The 17,470-nt window shown below is 43.1% G+C and overlaps 4 protein-coding genes across 4 annotated transcripts in view; 1 reads left to right on the top strand and 3 right to left on the bottom strand.

Annotated features, from left to right (window-relative positions):
- Positions 1-704: 704 nt before the first annotated feature.
- Positions 705-12,729, bottom strand: pex1 (peroxisomal biogenesis factor 1). The gene is made up of 24 exons (XM_079998849.1): positions 12,565-12,729; positions 11,572-11,724; positions 11,375-11,458; positions 11,000-11,114; positions 10,164-10,879; positions 9,895-10,014; positions 9,634-9,754; positions 9,341-9,447; positions 9,084-9,169; positions 8,858-8,990; positions 8,523-8,619; positions 8,234-8,404; positions 7,997-8,151; positions 6,111-6,297; positions 5,491-5,657; positions 4,868-5,002; positions 4,729-4,793; positions 4,489-4,631; positions 3,755-3,858; positions 3,477-3,653; positions 2,470-2,700; positions 2,136-2,330; positions 1,862-1,989; positions 705-1,037 (listed from the first exon to the last, which is right to left on the bottom strand). The coding sequence occupies exons 1-24, from the start codon at positions 12,670-12,672 to the stop codon at positions 953-955; spliced, it is 3,783 nt and encodes a 1,260-aa protein (XP_079854975.1). The 5' UTR covers positions 12,673-12,729; the 3' UTR covers positions 705-952.
- A 484-nt stretch (positions 12,730-13,213) lies between these two features.
- Positions 13,214-15,070, top strand: rbm48 (RNA binding motif protein 48; the record flags this gene model as incomplete). The annotated part of the gene is made up of 5 exons (XM_080001503.1): positions 13,214-13,339; positions 13,699-13,889; positions 13,999-14,144; positions 14,236-14,768; positions 14,885-15,070. 5 exons carry the CDS (start codon positions 13,214-13,216, stop codon positions 14,945-14,947), a joined length of 1,059 nt encoding a protein of 352 aa, XP_079857629.1. The 3' UTR covers positions 14,948-15,070.
- Positions 15,071-15,088: 18 nt separating this feature from the next.
- LOC307242933 (calaxin-like) lies at positions 15,089-17,013 on the bottom strand (the record flags this gene model as incomplete). Its single annotated transcript, XM_080017579.1, has 7 exons — positions 15,089-15,127; positions 15,215-15,319; positions 15,473-15,624; positions 15,722-15,826; positions 16,090-16,248; positions 16,469-16,537; positions 16,998-17,013. 7 exons carry the CDS (start codon positions 17,011-17,013, stop codon positions 15,089-15,091), a joined length of 645 nt encoding a protein of 214 aa, XP_079873705.1.
- A 404-nt stretch (positions 17,014-17,417) lies between these two features.
- Positions 17,418-17,470, bottom strand: part of LOC307242850 (synaptotagmin-like protein 1) — a gene marked incomplete at both ends in the record, with an annotated part of 6,871 nt that continues 6,818 nt past the window's right edge. The window contains one exon of the mRNA XM_080017452.1: positions 17,418-17,470. This exon is cut by the window's right edge and continues 90 nt beyond it. Within this exon, the coding sequence (XP_079873578.1) occupies positions 17,418-17,470 (53 nt within the window).

The following is a 17,470-nucleotide window of genomic DNA, read 5'->3' as shown; positions in this document are numbered from 1 at the left end:
ACAGCAAAACCTCAACGCAGTGTGAAAAAATTTGAGTTCCTGGAGGGAAATCTGCGGCCTCTTGAAGTTGTGGGAACCGTCTGGGGATTTGTGATTTAGAAATGTGACTTTACTTCGCGCAGATTAGAGACGAACTCTCGTCTGTCGCTTCAGAACTAGTGTTAATTCACGGAGAACCGTGGATTGGAACCGTTTCACACGACCATTAAAACTGTCCGCTTCTTTTTATTTTCTAATCCTGCCTTCCAAATACCCATTGGAAGGAGATTCGTTTTGGTCATTTCAGAGGTGCAAATGCACATAACAGACACATGCAGGCAGTGGTGGCTGGAGAAATAGCCTCTGCGTTTCTCCCAGCCATGTGCTTCCCTCCAGGGGGCAGCCTCACTGTGATGGCACCTGGCGAGCAATTCAGGTGCAGATCCATGCCTTGGTCAACAATAAAACAGGATTATGTCCCTGATTATTGGGGTCCTGATATTATATTGGAGGAGACCCATGTGCGCACAGGGAGAACATGCAAACTCAATAGAGAGAGGCCCCTATTCAGGAGAGATTAATAATTCAATGATTATTCTAATTATATTGATCATTAGACAAAAACACATGATGGATTATTGTTTTGTAAGTAGATTCAAAATCTTTGCGACTCAGTGAAAAACACAGTATATATGCAAACAAACTAACACCAAAAGGTACAGCAATTTAAACCAACTACTTTAATGCTGGGAGAATCAATTTTTCATTACAAATGTATCTTTATCTGACATTACACATATGTACATTTACGACGGTATCAGCAGTTTACAATTTACAATCAAGCATGTGCAAATTCTTCAATGTCATTCATACCAAGGCCACTTCTGTTTAAATTCCCTGTATACTCCCAGAAATTATCCCATTTTAGTGCAGTGATGAAACTCATTTTGCTTTGAAACACGGGTGTGGTCGCTCAGGCCAGAGTGACTCGCTGTCCAGGCTGGAACAGAGCGGCGCTGTTGGACGTTCCCTTCCCCAAACCTCCGAACGCTTCATACCTGAAAAATACAACCATTATTTGTATAATTGTATACATTACATTAAACCAATCATCATATATACACACACACACACACAACGCTATTTTGTACTGTGTAGAGTTCATCATAACACTGTCAAGAAAAAAATCTGTCAATTATAAAATGTATCCAACCTAAAATGTGAGGCATGCCAAAAAATTTTATTCATTCAGTTTCTTTAAAAATCGATTTGTTTTTTTCCCAAATTGTCATTTAGAATGATTTAGTTAAGGGGTTCCAAAACTAGGATTCACGCCCCCTAGTGGTCCAAGAAAGAATTGCAAGGGGTCCGTGACAAGATTTTGTTTTGTGAGGTTTTTTATCTTGTAAAGGTTTTAATGATTTTCTTTTAAGAAATAAATATACACTGAAACTCACTAATGACGGTACATTTACCATCCAGTTTGCGTATTTCATTTTGTCAGCACTGACAATGTTTACCAAAAAAATTGAATGTGAACACACACACACAATTGCAAGACAATATCAAAAAATATGTTTTTGAATATTTTAGTGACGTGTAGAGGATCGCTATTGTGCACCATCTAGCTTCCTGGTGCCCTGCAGCCTGCAGCTGTTTGCTGCTTGCCTCTCTTTACCCCCCATTTCCTGTCTCTCTCCCAATGTCCTGTGTTCTCTCTCTACAACAAATAAATAAAAATGCCCCCAAAAAATAAAAAATAAATATAAAATATTTATTCTCAATAATAATTTGAAAATCATTTGCCAAAAGAAAACAAAGTTTTCCCAAAAACAAAAGGGTTTTATGGCACCATAGTTTTTTGGGGTGTGATTGCACTCACAGGGTTGTGTATTTCTTCCAGTCCTGCCGGCTCAGAGAGGCTTTGGTTTGGGTCAGGGCCGCAGTCAGATGGGCCTGACACAGCACCAGGCCAGGCCGACTGGATGCAGACTGGGTTTGCACAGAGTCCTGCAAATACAAAAAAAAACAAAAAAAAAACAAAAAACATTTGTCTCTATTATGAGGAATACAAACAAAATAGATGAGAGAATTAACACTAAAACTTCATATACAATAATAAGAGAACATGAGGCTTTTTTTTTTTTTTAACTCACGTTGGTTTTCCTGTAGTTGCTCTTGATGAAGTTGACGTCCTGTAGGAGGCGCTCGAGCTGCTCTGGGCCCAACTCCTGGAAGCCGCTCTGCAGGGACGGCATGTAGGCCGGCGGCAGGGAGCCAGAGGGCTCACGGAGCGACACCAAATTGAGGTCCTGGGTCATGGAGCTCGGCCCAGAGATGCACTGGGAGTTCTAGCACGGGGGAGAGATCATGATGGGATGACCAGCAACACCATGCAATGATGAATAATTTACCTTTAAATATTGATCTTGTGTTCATCCGAGTGCCAAAGGTATGTATATTTGGATCACGACTCTCTCTCTCTCTCACCGATCCAGAGATCAGCGGGTTCCCCAACTCCGACTCGTAGGAGCTTCCGAAGTAGAGTCTCCAGGCGTTTCCGTCGTTCTGCTCGGGTTCCGCTCTGAACTCGTCGGGCTCCAGCACAACCATGGACTGGTCCTGGTCCCCCTCCCCAGCAGAGTCATCCGAACCGCTGCTGTGGTTCAGGAAGATCATGGAGGACAGGCTGGCGTCACTGTCCGAGACAGAGGTCCGCTCCTGAAGGACAAGGAGGGAAGGATTTACGTAACTAAAAAGGTAAATAAAAGTTGGTAGTAAAAAAAAGTTCCGTGCAAACTATTCTGATCTGTGTGACCAAAAAGCAGGAAATGTTGTATGTATGTTGTATTCAGGTGATAGACCCACTGCTTAAGAAGTTAAGTAAAAATGCATCACGTCACTTGGACTCGAGTTCATCTTCAATGACAGGTATTTGTAAGGCTTATTTATATGGCCAGAAATCAAAGTTGCAATCAAATTATTTTATAAATAAAGGTGCAGTTCACATTGCACATATAGCTCTGTGCAAGGCAAAGCACAATATACAGTCATTTAAAATGCCATTTATACAAGCAATGTCTAACTAAACACTGGAATTCACTTATAATTACTTATTTGTTACTAGCAGCCAGAGGCTTATACAGCCCACATATATTTTCTATATATGTGGGCATTTTAAAAGTTAAAAAAAAAGATAATAATAAAAAAAAAAAAAAAAAAAAAGAAGAATCCTCAATATCAAACCTTTAAGAGCGTGGATGATTTTTCACAGGTTTTTTTGCATCAAATTAGTCATCTTATCATGGCATTTATTGATTAAAGATTGCAATATCACTACCGGTATGATGAAGTAGAGTCCTCACAGACAGACAAATGTCGCAGAGACTGTCTTTAAGTCTTTAGATGGATTTTGAAAGCATATTGGCCTTTTCCTGCCTTGTTTTGCCTAATCATAAGCCCAGGCTCAACCATCCCATAACGCCACCCCCACTGACTTGCAGCGTGCACGCTCCCAGGTGGGCATGCACGGCCTCCAGCTGGGCGTTGTACAGCAAGGCCTTCAGGTCGGCGCCGGTGAAGAGCTCGGTGGCGGAAGCGATCTGCTCCAGGTCCACGTCGTCTGCCAGGGGGAGGTCTGCACTCAGAGCCCTGAGGATCTCCACACGGTCGTCCTGGAAACAGAGTGGGGTCGGGGCCCTTTTGTTTCTTTTGAGGGACATATGGTTCTGGGACACGGTACTGGTGGCGAGCGACGGCAGCTTGTAGTACGGACCTGGTCGGGGGGAGGGCAGTAGAGGGAGCTGTCCAGGCGACCGGGCCGGAGCAAAGCCGGGTCAATCATGTCCGGACGGCTGCTGGCGGCCAGCACGTAGACTCCTACATTCAGACATTTCAAATGGTCTCCTGAGACTATGAGGGTCCACAGGGTTTAGAATTTGGCTATCAGAGCCACCATCACCTCCATTGAGCTTCTTCTCAGAACTTACTTTTGATGTTGTCTTTCCATAACATTACTGGTATTTTCCAATTTAGTTTTTTGATGTCTCAATTTGTCTTATTATTTTGTTTTATTATGATTTTGTTATATGATATTTAGATTTGATATACTATATTTGATTCTGTTTTCTGCCAGGGTAATTACTAAAACTTTGAAAAGTGCAATACAGATAAAGATCCTTAGATTATTAGTGTTTGTGGTGCTGTGTAATCAGTTAATTCTGTACCAAGGGGTATTTTATGTTGTTTAGCAGTTTATTTATTTTTGTAGTTATATTGTTAGTTTAGTTTATTTCTATTGTTTGTATTGGATTTTTAGGTTAATCGTATTTTACCAATTCTTTCTATCTAGAATTTTCCTATTTTTGGTGTGATACCAAATTACACCTTGTGACTCCTATTTTTGCAAAAGATTCCATTTTTTTTTCTAATTTTTTAGATAAAGCCCTCATCTCTGTTTATTCACACCAATGACAAACTGTATGTATGTGTATTACAGTGTGTCCCCACCCTGCAGGCCCTCCACGCCATCCAGTTGCGTGAGGAGCTGGTTGACCACACGGTCCGTCACCCCTGTGCTGTCATGGCCCCTCCGGGGCCCCAGGGAGTCGAACTCGTCGAAGAACAGGACGCAGGGCTTTGCGGCCTGGGCCCTGCGGGGGAGGACGGAGAAGACACGGCGCCAACTGAGATCAGCATACGTTACCATGTTAACAAGATGCTACAAGCAGCAACAGAGTAGTGACTCACCTCTGGAACACGTCCCGCACTCCCTGCTCGCTGGCTCCGATGTACTTGCTGAGAAGTTCAGGGCCCTGGTGCAGAGAACACAGCTATTTCTCTCCTGTGCAAGGGGTCAAAGCCACCAGCAGACCAAAGGCCGGCGTACCTTGACGCTGATGTAGTTCATCCCGCTCTCCTTGGCAACGGCGCCCGCCAGCAGGGTCTTCCCCGTCCCAGGGGCTCCGTACAGCAGGACCCCTGAGCGGTGGCGGATCGGAAGGTTGGCGAAGAGGACCGGATACTGCAACAAACAACGGTTACCATGGAAACGCAAAGACTCAATGTCAATTAATGGAACCTAACTTGTGAACCTAACTTTGAGAATTGGAAATACTGTTAATTACGTATCTGTTTTTGTTTACATTTATTTATAACTGTATATTACAGATTCTATCTAGTTTTTGTAAATAGTCTTCTTAAATTTTCTTTTCCATATACCATTTATTTATGTCTTTAAGTGATTAAGGCAATTTTGCCTGTACTTCTCATCTCATCAGCATTTCTCACTTTTTTTTTTACACTTGCAGTGAATTTCACTAGGTCAATATGCACCCCCCCCCCCCCCCGTACCCACTACCAACGTGATCTGATATAGTCTTAAAAAAACAAAACAACAATGCCATTTGTAGCCCTGTCGCAAAGTAAAAACCCGACACCTGCTCCAAGGTCAGATTTTGCATAAAACGACTGAATGACAAGGCCGTGTGATTGGCCGCCGGCAGCACCGACCTTTGCGGGAAGGAGGATGGTGTCCATAAGCTGCTGTCGCACTTCACGCAGCCCACCCACCCGGTCAAGCCCCACCCCACCGGGGGTGTGGAGCTTAACCCCCCACAGCGACGGAGGGGTGAAGCCCTGCAAGGCCTGCCGAAAGTCCATCTGAGACAGACCCGCTCCTGGAAGGACAACAGGACAAACGTCGTAAAAAGTGACACAGATATATGGTTTGAAGCCGTCTAAGGTACACAAATATTACAAAGAATAACTTCATACAGAGGACATGAACTATTTAAATATGGTGCTTAAGGAAACTACAATAAAATAACAGTTTTCACATGAATTTTGTTTTCTGATCATACATTTCCAAATTCTGTACTGTAAGGCTTTACTTAAACTTTTTTTTATAGAAGAGAAAACAAATTTCATGGATCAGTGGTACATTCGTAAAAACATCAGTGACCTTATTTTCACTGCAACATAAGGTGAAAGTAAACCAAAAGACTAGATTATATAGAAAGAAGATTATGTGAACCACTGATTAAAAAAAAAAAAAAAAAGAAAAAAAAGAAATTATAATTGCCGCCTGGAGGTCCCATTTAGGTAAACAGTGGTGTAATGCCCTGTGGTACCCTGGCTGGCGTGTTCCCCCCGTGTTGCACGGGCGTGCTCGGCCCGCTCCAGCAGCAGAGCCAGATCACGGGCCAGGTAACCGTCCGTCTCCTTGGCAGCGGCTGGCAGGTCCAAAGCGGCCAGACTCTCTTCCCGTCCGCCAGCCTTTCCAAGGATCAGGCGACGGAGGATCTCGGCTCTCTGGGCCTGAGGGATGTGATGGAACAGACAGAGACACACTGACAGGCTGTTTGACAGCGTCCTGATAAGAACAATGTGTAATTTCTGTTTGTTTATGATTAGACAGATAGAGAGACAAGATCCACGGGAGGAAATTGCTGTGTTACAGCAGCTCACATCAAAGCAATACTGACAGTAAAGTAATAGAAAAATTATAGAATATATTGGAAACATGCAATTACCCTAAAATACATAAAAAGTAAAGTAGGACTGTCCTATACAATAATATATACAATAAGCCAAAAAATGTATAATAAACCTATGATAAACAGTAAACAAGAAAAGTAATGAAAGACAAAGAAAATTTGACCTAAAAATCAAAACAGTAAAATGAAAAATAAATCCTAAAATAAACAAGGAAAAAAATGTCAATATACAAATAAAGCTAAATATATAAACGTAATAGTAAAGAATAAATCTCTGAATCAACAATCTCATTCTGACAAAAAGGATATTAGCATACACACATACACACTAGGCTTAAGCGATCATGCAAAATCCCGGGCAGCGATCCGCAATATATGATCTTATTGGGGGGCGCGCGTGTGCGCGGTGGGGTGGGGTTCGCGTGTGCACAGAATGTAATGTAGTGTGGCTAATGTGGTCTACTCGTTCCAGAAGTGCAGGACTTATTATTTACAAGTAAATATTTACACAAAAATAATCCAGTTTTTACAAAAATAAGTCCCATAGCAACAAAAAGCAACGGGGAGACAGTGGGGACACGGGTTCTTTTTGCAACAGTATGGAATAAGGATTTGGGACAGTCCTTTAACTGAGTTGTGTTTAAAAAAAATTGGTACATGCATGTAGGAAACAAAAATAAATAGATCTAAAATTAAAAGAGCCTGCGCGCACCACTGTCGTAGGGAGAAATTTAAAAAAACTCCGCCCCAATTTTCTGAGTTAGGTCTACGTTTTTCATTTTCCATACAAGTGAGAAACTAAGAGGGAATGTAATAGAGATGATGAAATAAATTGAAATCTTTCTCTATGAGATTATACTATATTATAATCACAAGATTTTCATATTGAGTGGCAGGTACGTGGGAGGGGGGGGGGTGTCAAATCACCTGCGCCATGGACCCCCGGTTCCCCATCTTATCAGGTGCACTTTTTATTCAAATGTTTAATCAATGGGCATCAAGGTAGCAGATTGTCTGGGAAAGATACATTCACGAGGAGCACCTCATGAACCTTGAACCTTGGCACACCCGCGATGTGCGCACAGCGGCTACGCTGTGCGCACCGTTTGCCCAGAGCACCTAGAACACCTAGGAGCTGGGGGTCCATTTGCCTTCTCTGTTTTTGGAGCAACTGCCCCTCAAAGTCACTGTACGGGACTGTAGAGGGGAAGTGAGACCCGATCAGCAGTGGTTACTCGACAGCTCTGAGCGGAAAGGAGGAGAGCCTCCGCCCCCTCCCTCTCCTCTCTCCCTCCGCTCCAGTTTCAGAACACGGCCAACTGCACTTACACCGTTTAAATTGTCAGATTTTTTCCTGGCGGATTAAAAAATAATAATAATAAACCTGTCTGTCATCAAAGTCAATCACCAATAGACGATTTAATCGTAAATCGGACCAAGCCTAATACACACAACATATAAGACTGTATATACTAGTTATTAACTAGTATATTCTGTATATAACCGTGTGTTTAACAGACCTGGTCAGGCGGCTGGATGTGAACGAAGCCTTGGAAGAAGTGGGAGCCCTGCACCTGGGTGAGCAGCGGGTGAAGCGACTGCTCACTCTGGCTGGTGACGACTAGACACACCAGGCTGGAGAGCACCACCAGGTCCTCCACCACGTCCATCAGACCTAAACGCACATAACATCACCGACCGTAATGGTATACAATATCTCTCCTCCATAATGAACGTGAAGGTTTGTTTTTCTTTACTCTGTGCTATGTGCAGCCGTAGCTGCGCCTCTGGGCCTTGCTCGTGCTCCGCTGAGGCGGGGGCCCCAGTCACATGGTCCAGGTCGTCTAGCAGGACCACGGAGGGCTGCCTCCACCGGGCCTCTTCAAAGATCTCCTCCAGTGTGTTTCTCACCGTTTCCGCCCTTTTGCCTAGTGGCAGGGAAGGGAAAAACAAAACAAAGATATATTAATAAATATATATATATATATATATTTTTTTTTTTAAGAAGTGCAGATTTAATCATTTTTAGTGTGTGTGTGTTCCTGCCTTTGAGCCTCTTGCAGTCCACCACCTCCACATGTGCGTCCAGGTCTTCTCTCGCTCTCCTGCACAGAGCTCTGGACAGTGAACTCTTCCCACTTCCCTGCGAGGAACAGGGAAACAACACACATAGGGTAAAACACAGTTTCTAAATTAATTTGATTATTCATTCAATTCTAGATTCATTCTGATGTATTGCTTGTATCTTTTTGCTTTACTAACACTCACACTTTGCATCACTCTATATTTGATAATCATTAATAGTGTTTGAAAAACTAGCGTGTGAATAAGAAAACCCCCTATCGATTATCCTTATTATTTCTTAGAATATTTGGGTTTACCTTGGTCCCGGTGATAAGGAGAGCTCCGCCCTGGAGGCCCCACCCGAAGGACCCCAGCTCCCGGGAAAGGGGACTTCCCATCAGGCTGTGGGAGATGAAGTGAAACCCGGTCCTGCTCCACTCCTCCACTCCCCTGAAGGGAGAGAGAGTTAAATGGAGGTTTCATTTTCTGCTGCTGTTGTATTGTCACTGCTACCATCGCCAGAAGTAGCAGTGGCCAACTTACCCAAGTGAACTGAGAGAAGGAAGCTCTGTCTGAGGCGTGTCAGCCACCGCCTCCACAGTCGCTGTGGTTCTGGACTGTCTGTCTATCTGAATGAGATTAGGAATGGGAATTATGGGCTTTCTGAAGGATTTGGAGGAGGAATCATTTTCCTGGATAATTCTGTTTTGTCTAGATTTGTCATGCATCAGATAACACAGCGTTACGGGTGTGGCATTACGGAAAACAGCGCTAAAAACCTTCTGGTGGGAGAGCTGTACCTGTACAAGGGCCTTCTGGAGGACCGTCAGTGACAGCAGGAAGAGCTGATCGGCCGGCTCGCCCTCAGGTTCTGGCTTCAACACGCTCAGAGCCAGCTCCAGCTTGGCTGAAAGGAAGGGGCAAAAGAGGCAAATATGTATGCAGATGAAACTGGAGATTAAAAAAGTAATTTTTATAGCCTCCCTTATTATATTTATATGCTCTAATTTTTCTTTTTTTATTATTATTATTATAATTAAAAAAAAATGTAATCAGCCCAGAGGCTCTTATGGGAAATGTACGACCGTGGTACCATCGGTTCCGTGCAGTATGATGATGTTGGAGCGTGCGGTGAGGCAGGCTAGCGCCTCGTGGCTCTGTGTGTGGAGCCAGCCGAGGAAAGCCGCCCGGATGTCTTCGTCACTCTCTTCAGGCTGGGACCACCACGCAGTGTCAAATCAAAACAAATCAGAAAGGGAAAAGTTTGCTCTATGGACAATGCAGAACACGTAGTACATGGGGAAGGCAAACTACACATTCGTTAACAAGCTTAGAACTTCATTGCGGCGCTCACCAGGGGTTCCAATGGCTGCAGGCAAATACCCAAGGCTACTTTGATCGCTGACTTTATCGGCTGAATTCTCACTGTGGAGTGGGGAGGGATTTTCAACCTTGTTGCCAAGTGCGGTGGGATCTGCAAAAAAAGGGCAAAAAAAACGAACTACGAAATTAAAAATCTTTATACTTTTGGCTCATTTTAGCAATCCCCTACAGTGAAGTACAAACTAATGTGAGGGTGAGGTGGAAAATGTAATCACTGTGTTCTTCTATGAATGTACTTACCCATACTTTAGCAGAGTGGATCTCTCCACTGCTGGAATATCTGTGCCTGGCCTGCAGCTCCTCCATTTGGTGGCACACTACCTTAACCGCCATTGTCTCCTCCTCCCGCGCCACCTCCTCTCCGTCCTTTTCTCCCGCGGCAGCCTTTGGAATCTTCACCTTCTTTTTCTCCACAGTTTGCTTGGCTCGGTCCCTCGCTTCCTTTGGGGAGGGGACCTTGGAGAGCAGGCCGTATGTGACCGCAGCCTGAGGTCCAGCGCACCAATCGTGGTTGGTGTGGTCGAAGGGAAACAGGTGGACCACGCCTGAAGCACCAGACTGGATGGTGCAAAGAGAATCGGGAGGCTGGCCGTACACTCTGCAGGCTGAGTCCATGAGGAGAGCCGGGATGTCGGGAACAGGAGGAACATCCTTGGCAGGATCGTGAGCCCCCGTTAGCAGGTAGCGCATGAGGCCCTTCAAGTCTGCTACACCACCCCACGGGTGGCTTTGGGGGACAGAGGGCTGGTGAGGGGTGGTTTCCTGCATGCCACTCTGCAAGGGTGACCTTGAGTAGGTGGGAAGCTCGAAGTTGGACTTCCTTTGAAGACGCTGGTTCTGACTGGTTCCCAACGGAGGGTAGGTGAGGTTGCCAGTTCCCGTCCGGGTCTTTGGGGAGACGACTAGTTCTGTGAACTGCTCCAAGTGACCGTAGGGCACGGGTGGTGTAATAGATGCTGTGGAGGTGAGAGACCGAATCCAGACATAAAAATATATAAATAAAAAATGGTCATTAATGAGCCATTTTTTCCAAGTGTGAAAAAGTAACATAACATAGTGATTGGGGTGACACCAACCTATTCTGATGTAGATGACTGTGTGCTGGTCCACCCACACAGGGAACACTGCATCCTTGAACACGACTCTGATCTGGTCCAACAGCTGCTCCTCCAAGGCCACACTGTGGAGCTCCTGTGGAGTGTCAGGCAACACACAGCAATATAGAACCAAATACAACTAGAAAACCAAAATGGTCATTTACCCTTCTGTTTGGGACCTTTTAAGACAGGCACTTTATGGTGTTTTATTAAGCCTGACTCCTAAAGTCAACTATAGATAGTCAAGGCTTTTGGGGAAAAGTGAAGGAAATGTTATCTGCTTCTGTTAGACTTGATATCTAATAAGTATCTGTCATAACTTATATATTGTGTTAAATAAACATGCTCACTCACCAAGATTTCCCAGTCATCAGAAGACAGAGGCTCCACAAAAACTTGATGAACAGATAAGACCTGTTGACACGGCCTCAGGAAACCCTAAGGTAAAAAAATGCAACTAATAAAATGCAAATGGAATCACTTACAAGACTGAGGTCGACTATCGACTTTGCACTGATAAGATCCAGAGGTTCCTTAACTGTGGAGCCTACCTGTTCTCCATCTCTCAAGCCTAGCTTCTCTCCAAGCTGCCGACACATTTCCACTTTGTGTCCCTCTGGGCTAGAGGAGGTCCTACTCCTACTCCTAGTCCAGCTGAGGAAGACAGGAGAGCCATCGCCCCAGGACAACTCCAAAGCCTGGTTCTAAAACACACAAACCAGGCAAGTGTACACATGCAAATAAACACACACACAAAAATGTCAGAAAGGTTGTTTGGAAGGCAAAATGTCTCCCAACTCAAACTGTAGAAATGGATCAGAATCAGAAACATTTAATTATAGGAAATTTACAGACTGCACTATTCTGGCCCACTTATATACTTATAATATAAAATGCTTTGTCGCCACCACGTGGGAGTATAGGGGAATTACAATAACACTGTTGTCATCGATGGATCGATACTTTACAGCAGCTCACTTAAAAATTGGCAACAATCATTAGGTAATAGGAATAAAAAAAGAAAATTGGCGATATGCGATAAACCTAAAAATCAAACACAAACTGGAAAGATTTGACAATATAAACTAAACCTAAACATCAGCAATGGAACTATCTCTGTATCAAACACGCATACTCTGTCAAAATGAGAAAGCTGTGGATGTTTGCATACATATCAAATAAAATATGTACATATATTAAATAAAATATGTACATATTAAATATATATATACACACACACACACTATTTGTCATACTATGTATGATGGATACATACAATTTAAATCACATTCACATTTAGCAGCTTTGCTCTCTGTTCCCTGAAGACACTGTTTACTCAAGTGGTTTATTCGTGGTTAATCAGTGATGGAATAACGTATCTAGAGCAGAGTCACCCTCCCCTCCCCTCCCCTCATTTTTGTAAAGGGAAACAGTCACCACTCGAGGATCATTTCCTTCATTTCATTCCTAAAACTGATCACACCTGCAGCAACATAGAGTCTTGGTATTTCGTTCGCTAACAAACTAAAGATGAACCTCCTTACCTCTTGTAGGGAAAGATGCGATGTCAAGTTCGGGGGAAGGTGGAGAAAGCAGTTTTTGGCGTTGTTAAACACCACAGTGACCGGTTGGATGCCTTGATGGACAAACATACTGAAGACAAACCCTCGTGCTGCATGCTAGCTGCTGCATGCTAGCTGCTGCACTCACAACCCATCGATGTGCTCGGCTTTCCCCGAATCAAGGCGAAAGTAGCCGACGATCGTCTTCTGGGAGAGGATAACTGTTTTTCAAAATAAGAGACTTCCACGTTTTCATAGTTCTGTCCGCGTTTTTCACGGTCCTTGTCCTTATTCGGATTCACACATATACATGTTTTCAATTGAAATGCATTTCAGGTCGTTTTCATGTATCTACATATATATATACATGTATACATATATGTTTTAGAGCAATGTTTAATTGTTTGTGGTTTTATTTTAGGTTTATGTGCATATTTTTCAATTGAAATATATTTTTTTTTTCTGTTTAAAAATGTAGCTTATAATTTTCACTTTTTGTTTTCAATTTGCTATGGCAATGTAAACGTACTGCATGGTTCCCATGCCAACAACTCCCATTGAATTGAATGGAAATTGACTTTGACCGAACTCTTCCTTTGAAACGGGCCGACCGGAAGTCTTGGCTGCAAAAATGGCGGCGCCTGTCGGCAACTCCGCTTGCTGGAGCTCCCCCGAGGTTTACGAACACCACGAACAGAGGAAAGTGTGCATCTCTCGACCCAAATATCGTGAGGGTAGGAATGCTAGATCAGTAAAGGTAAAAAAATATATATATATATCTCCTGAACATAAACAAAACGTCCAAGAAATAGTTGAAAATGTTAACGTTGTATAGCTTGAGTGGTTTACTGAGGCTGGAGATCCCCACATCGCATTTATTTTATATGTGGCAGCACCAGAGATCACTCGCACTTATAGACAACCAAAACCTGAAACGATCAAAAAAAAAAAAAGGACGGTAACTACAGTTCTGTCGACAATACAGACGTGATGCCAGAGGCTGTACAAACCAGACGAGATCCACACACCAGCGCAGCAACACAGCTTCACATACAGTACTGTGTCCATTTTACCCGCCTCTGAATACATCCATACATATATGTTTGTTCTGCTCAGGTGTACACGATTAATTTAGAGTCTCGCTACCTGATGGTGCAAGGGGTCCCGGCCATCGGGGTGATGACGGAGCTGATCCAGCTATGTGCCCTCTACGGCGCAGTTGAGGAGTACAGGCCACTGGATGAGTACCCTGCTGAAGAGTTCACAGAGGTTTACCTCGTCAAGTTCCAGAGGCTCCCCAGCGCAAGGTTAGGAGGTGTATTTGTTTATCGTTACCTTACGGGTCATAACCTACTTATCGACATGTCACAAAACTCTTTGAATGACTCTGCTAATAATGGAAATTATCACTTTCAGAGCTGCTAAACGATGCATGGATGAGAAGAGCTTCTTTGGCGGTGTGCTGCATGTGTGCTATGTTCCTGAATATGAAACTGTGGAAGACACCAGATTAAAGCTACAAGACCGGAGGCAATATGTGGTCAGGACTGCCCACCATAAAGGTACATTACATTTATTAATATAAACACGGACACATCATTTGAAAGATATGTGAGACGTTAACGAAATGGGTTCGCCATTATCGTTCTACAGCAAAAGAAAAGCAGCAGAGAGAGGAAGTGAAAGAGGAGCCCACACCATCGGAGCCGGCACACACATCTGAAGGGACCTCTTCAACAAAACATCAAAGTTCTGTCAAGAATAATATGGGGGAGTGCTCACGTATCAACCATTATCTTGGCTTTCCTCTACTTCCATTACCTCCCCAGGAAGACTGTGCATACAGACATAACACAAACCTTGACAGGACTTTACCATTAGAGGACAAAATGGGGTCATTACATGATGCCATAATTGACACTAAGCAGTGTACGGCACAGAGTTCAAGCTCTGTTAACCAAGATGTAGTCACAGGAAGAAAAGTGTCTACAAAACAAGCTTCTGCAGTGAGATTCATCCCAAGGACCACTCACTTAGAAAACAGGAAACGTAAATCGGAGGAATCCAGTGTTACGAAGAAAAATGAGAAACTGATTGGACCAAGGCTCCCAGAGCTGCCGAAACTGGACATGGAGGACGAGTCTTTGAACACAACAGTCAACCTGATCAGGAGCACAATGAAAGAGGTACGAGGCCACCTGCAGCACTGATTTGAGCGCCAAGCAAAACAAATTATTTATTAGAATTAACAGACATTCAGGAAGTCATGCTACTTTGTTTAATAATTTTTTTTTATTGTTAGGTTGCATCAGTTCCTGACAGGAAACCAACAGAGAAAAAGATTAAACCACGTCGCCGCATTTGAACAAGTCTGCTGTCTTCAATGTGTTACTTTATAAACTATGACCAATCTACACAGTTTTTGGAGGCAATTTTTAACAGTGGATGAAAATAAAAACGTTTTTTGGAATATTTCTTCATTAAAAAAGTACATTCAGTCCTCAAACTAATCTTGAAATGTATGCTTCTCAAACATCAGAATGTGCTGAAATTGAAAGGAGAGAAAAAACATTTAGGGAATAGAAAAATCAATTCAAAAGGGTGTTTTTTTCTTTTTTTCTTAAACAGTTACCTTTGCATCAGGTAGACAGGTTCCAAAAGCTTCAAGCAAAAGGTCCTCTTCCTTAACTGATTTTTCAAAATCTACAAAAGAGAGCCGGCCGTCATGGTCATGGTCCTATGGAAAGCGAGGATGTGATGATTGGTCATTAACAGTCATTTTCTAGGGGTCCATGTAGTGTGAAGAGATAGTGGGGGGATGGGGTAGGGGGTAGGAAAACCAGTTCAAGACCCGATTTAGACTGAACATTCCAAGCCACACTCCCCTCACCATCTTCTTCAGTGTGATCTCCACCAGGTCTTTAACTCCTTCGTCAGGGTCTTCCTCAATGGGCTGTCTGACCAGGCTATTCTTCAGCATGTGGAACATCTCCTCTCTGGAGATGAAGCCATCACCGTTCAAGTCGTATACATTAAAGCAGTCTGGCCACACGTGGAAGACATGGAGTCAGTACAAGTGTAACCTGTGTCTCTGTGTATGTGTTTATGTGGGGTCTCAAAAAATATATTGTCACATTACATTGAATCTTTTCATCCAAGGTCCCACGAAGAAAAACTGAGAGGCCCTCAATCCACTCTTTTAGACTAACAAAGTTGTCATTGTCCTTATCAAATGCTCGGAAAACTGGAAGAAAATGAACAGTTTTACCTCCGGTGACCAGAGTAAGCAGCAAAAGTAAGTCAACTGCAGGTGATGATTGGTGTATATTCAAACAATCGAGTAATCTACTTTCACAGTATGGCAGTACAGTTTATCTTTTCAACATGAATGACCCACAGTGGAGAAAAGGAAAAAAAATGAATTACATTTCCACCACAGGTACACGGGTGTAACTACACTTTAGGGATGTTTACATGTGCAGAAGATGCAGAAGATAAAAGATCTACCTCCATCCACCAGCATATCATCTGTCATCCCAAACGTGGTGTGCATTATGTGTCTGAACATCCCTCTGTCCAAGCCATTGACCGCCCTTCCGGAAGCGGGCTGCTCCTCCAGGAGACCATTGAACAGTTTGATGAGGCTCTCCGCCTCGGCTTTGTCGACTGGATGACGGTAATGATGATGGCCATAATAATGAAGCGCAAATAATAATACAATGAAATAATTATATATCATCATGTAAATAATGCAAATAATAATTATATAAATAATAACCCTTACGTCGGGTAACGCATACTGGACAGTCAAACAGGTGTTTCGTATCAGCGGCAGTTCAAGTTCCAGCGCACAAGCGAACGTGAAGTGAACAGATTCAATACTTACAGTGCTTCGCTTGTTTGGACATGGTTTCAGCGAGGTTTTGGATTTTTTTTTTATCCATGGATGAAATTTCTGACGCCGATCAACAGACGCGACGATTTAGTCTATTTTATTTTTTATGGAATCGATAGGCGGCGTTAGCGTTCCGTTACCATAGCGACCAGCCCACGCCCCTCCCCCCTCCTCACACACACACGCACGCACACACACACACACACAGACAGAAGTTGTCACTTTGAGAAAAACAAGGACGTGAGAATGAATCGTTTTGCTTAACAACCACGACTGTGCAAAAACTAGTACAGCTATGGCATTTTAAACAAAAGTCTTTTTTTGACCATCTAATTTTAAATATGAATTAATAAATATCATGAACGGAATAAAACATGTCGATATAGCATGACAACATAGCCTTCCTTTGGTCTAAATGTGAACACCTTCATGTGTTTGTTCTGTGTTTTTATTTACGATATTTCCTATTATCGTATTATTCCATGTTCCAATAAAATGAGGACGAGCCACTTCAGATAACCAATCAAGGACGGCATCTAACTTCTATACCAGAAAATAAATAAAATCACACATTTCTTTTTTCTTCTTTCTCAGAGAGGGATTTGTGTGATGTCATTTTGTACAGAACTAGAAAATGTGTTAATTCAGCAACTTATAATTTAGATGAGTGTTTAATAACGGTTAACTGACGACACAGGAATCACCACCGATTTTAGGTCAAGGTATGTTTATTTACTTAAGTACAGTAAGCTTTCGATTACAGTAATTATTTGCCTAATGCTCTATGGCACACGCGCGTGTGTGTGTGTGAGTGTGTGTAAGTGTGAGTAGGTGTGAGCTATAGAAGAGAAAGAGAGACAGCTGTACAGCACCACGGCTGTTTATTTGTTGAGTTGTGTTTTTGGGCTAAAGAGTAAGAGAGAGAGAGAGAGAGAGAGAGTCAGTGAGGCCGGTGTGTGAGGTTCGTTCTTATTGGCAGAGTGGTGTCGATCC

This window comes from Zeus faber (genome assembly GCF_960531495.2).
Source record: "Zeus faber genome assembly, chromosome: 1".
NCBI lineage: Eukaryota > Metazoa > Chordata > Actinopteri > Zeiformes > Zeidae > Zeus > Zeus faber.
The sequence above is the reverse complement of the archived record's forward strand: the minus strand, read 5'-3'. Positions and strand labels throughout refer to the sequence as shown.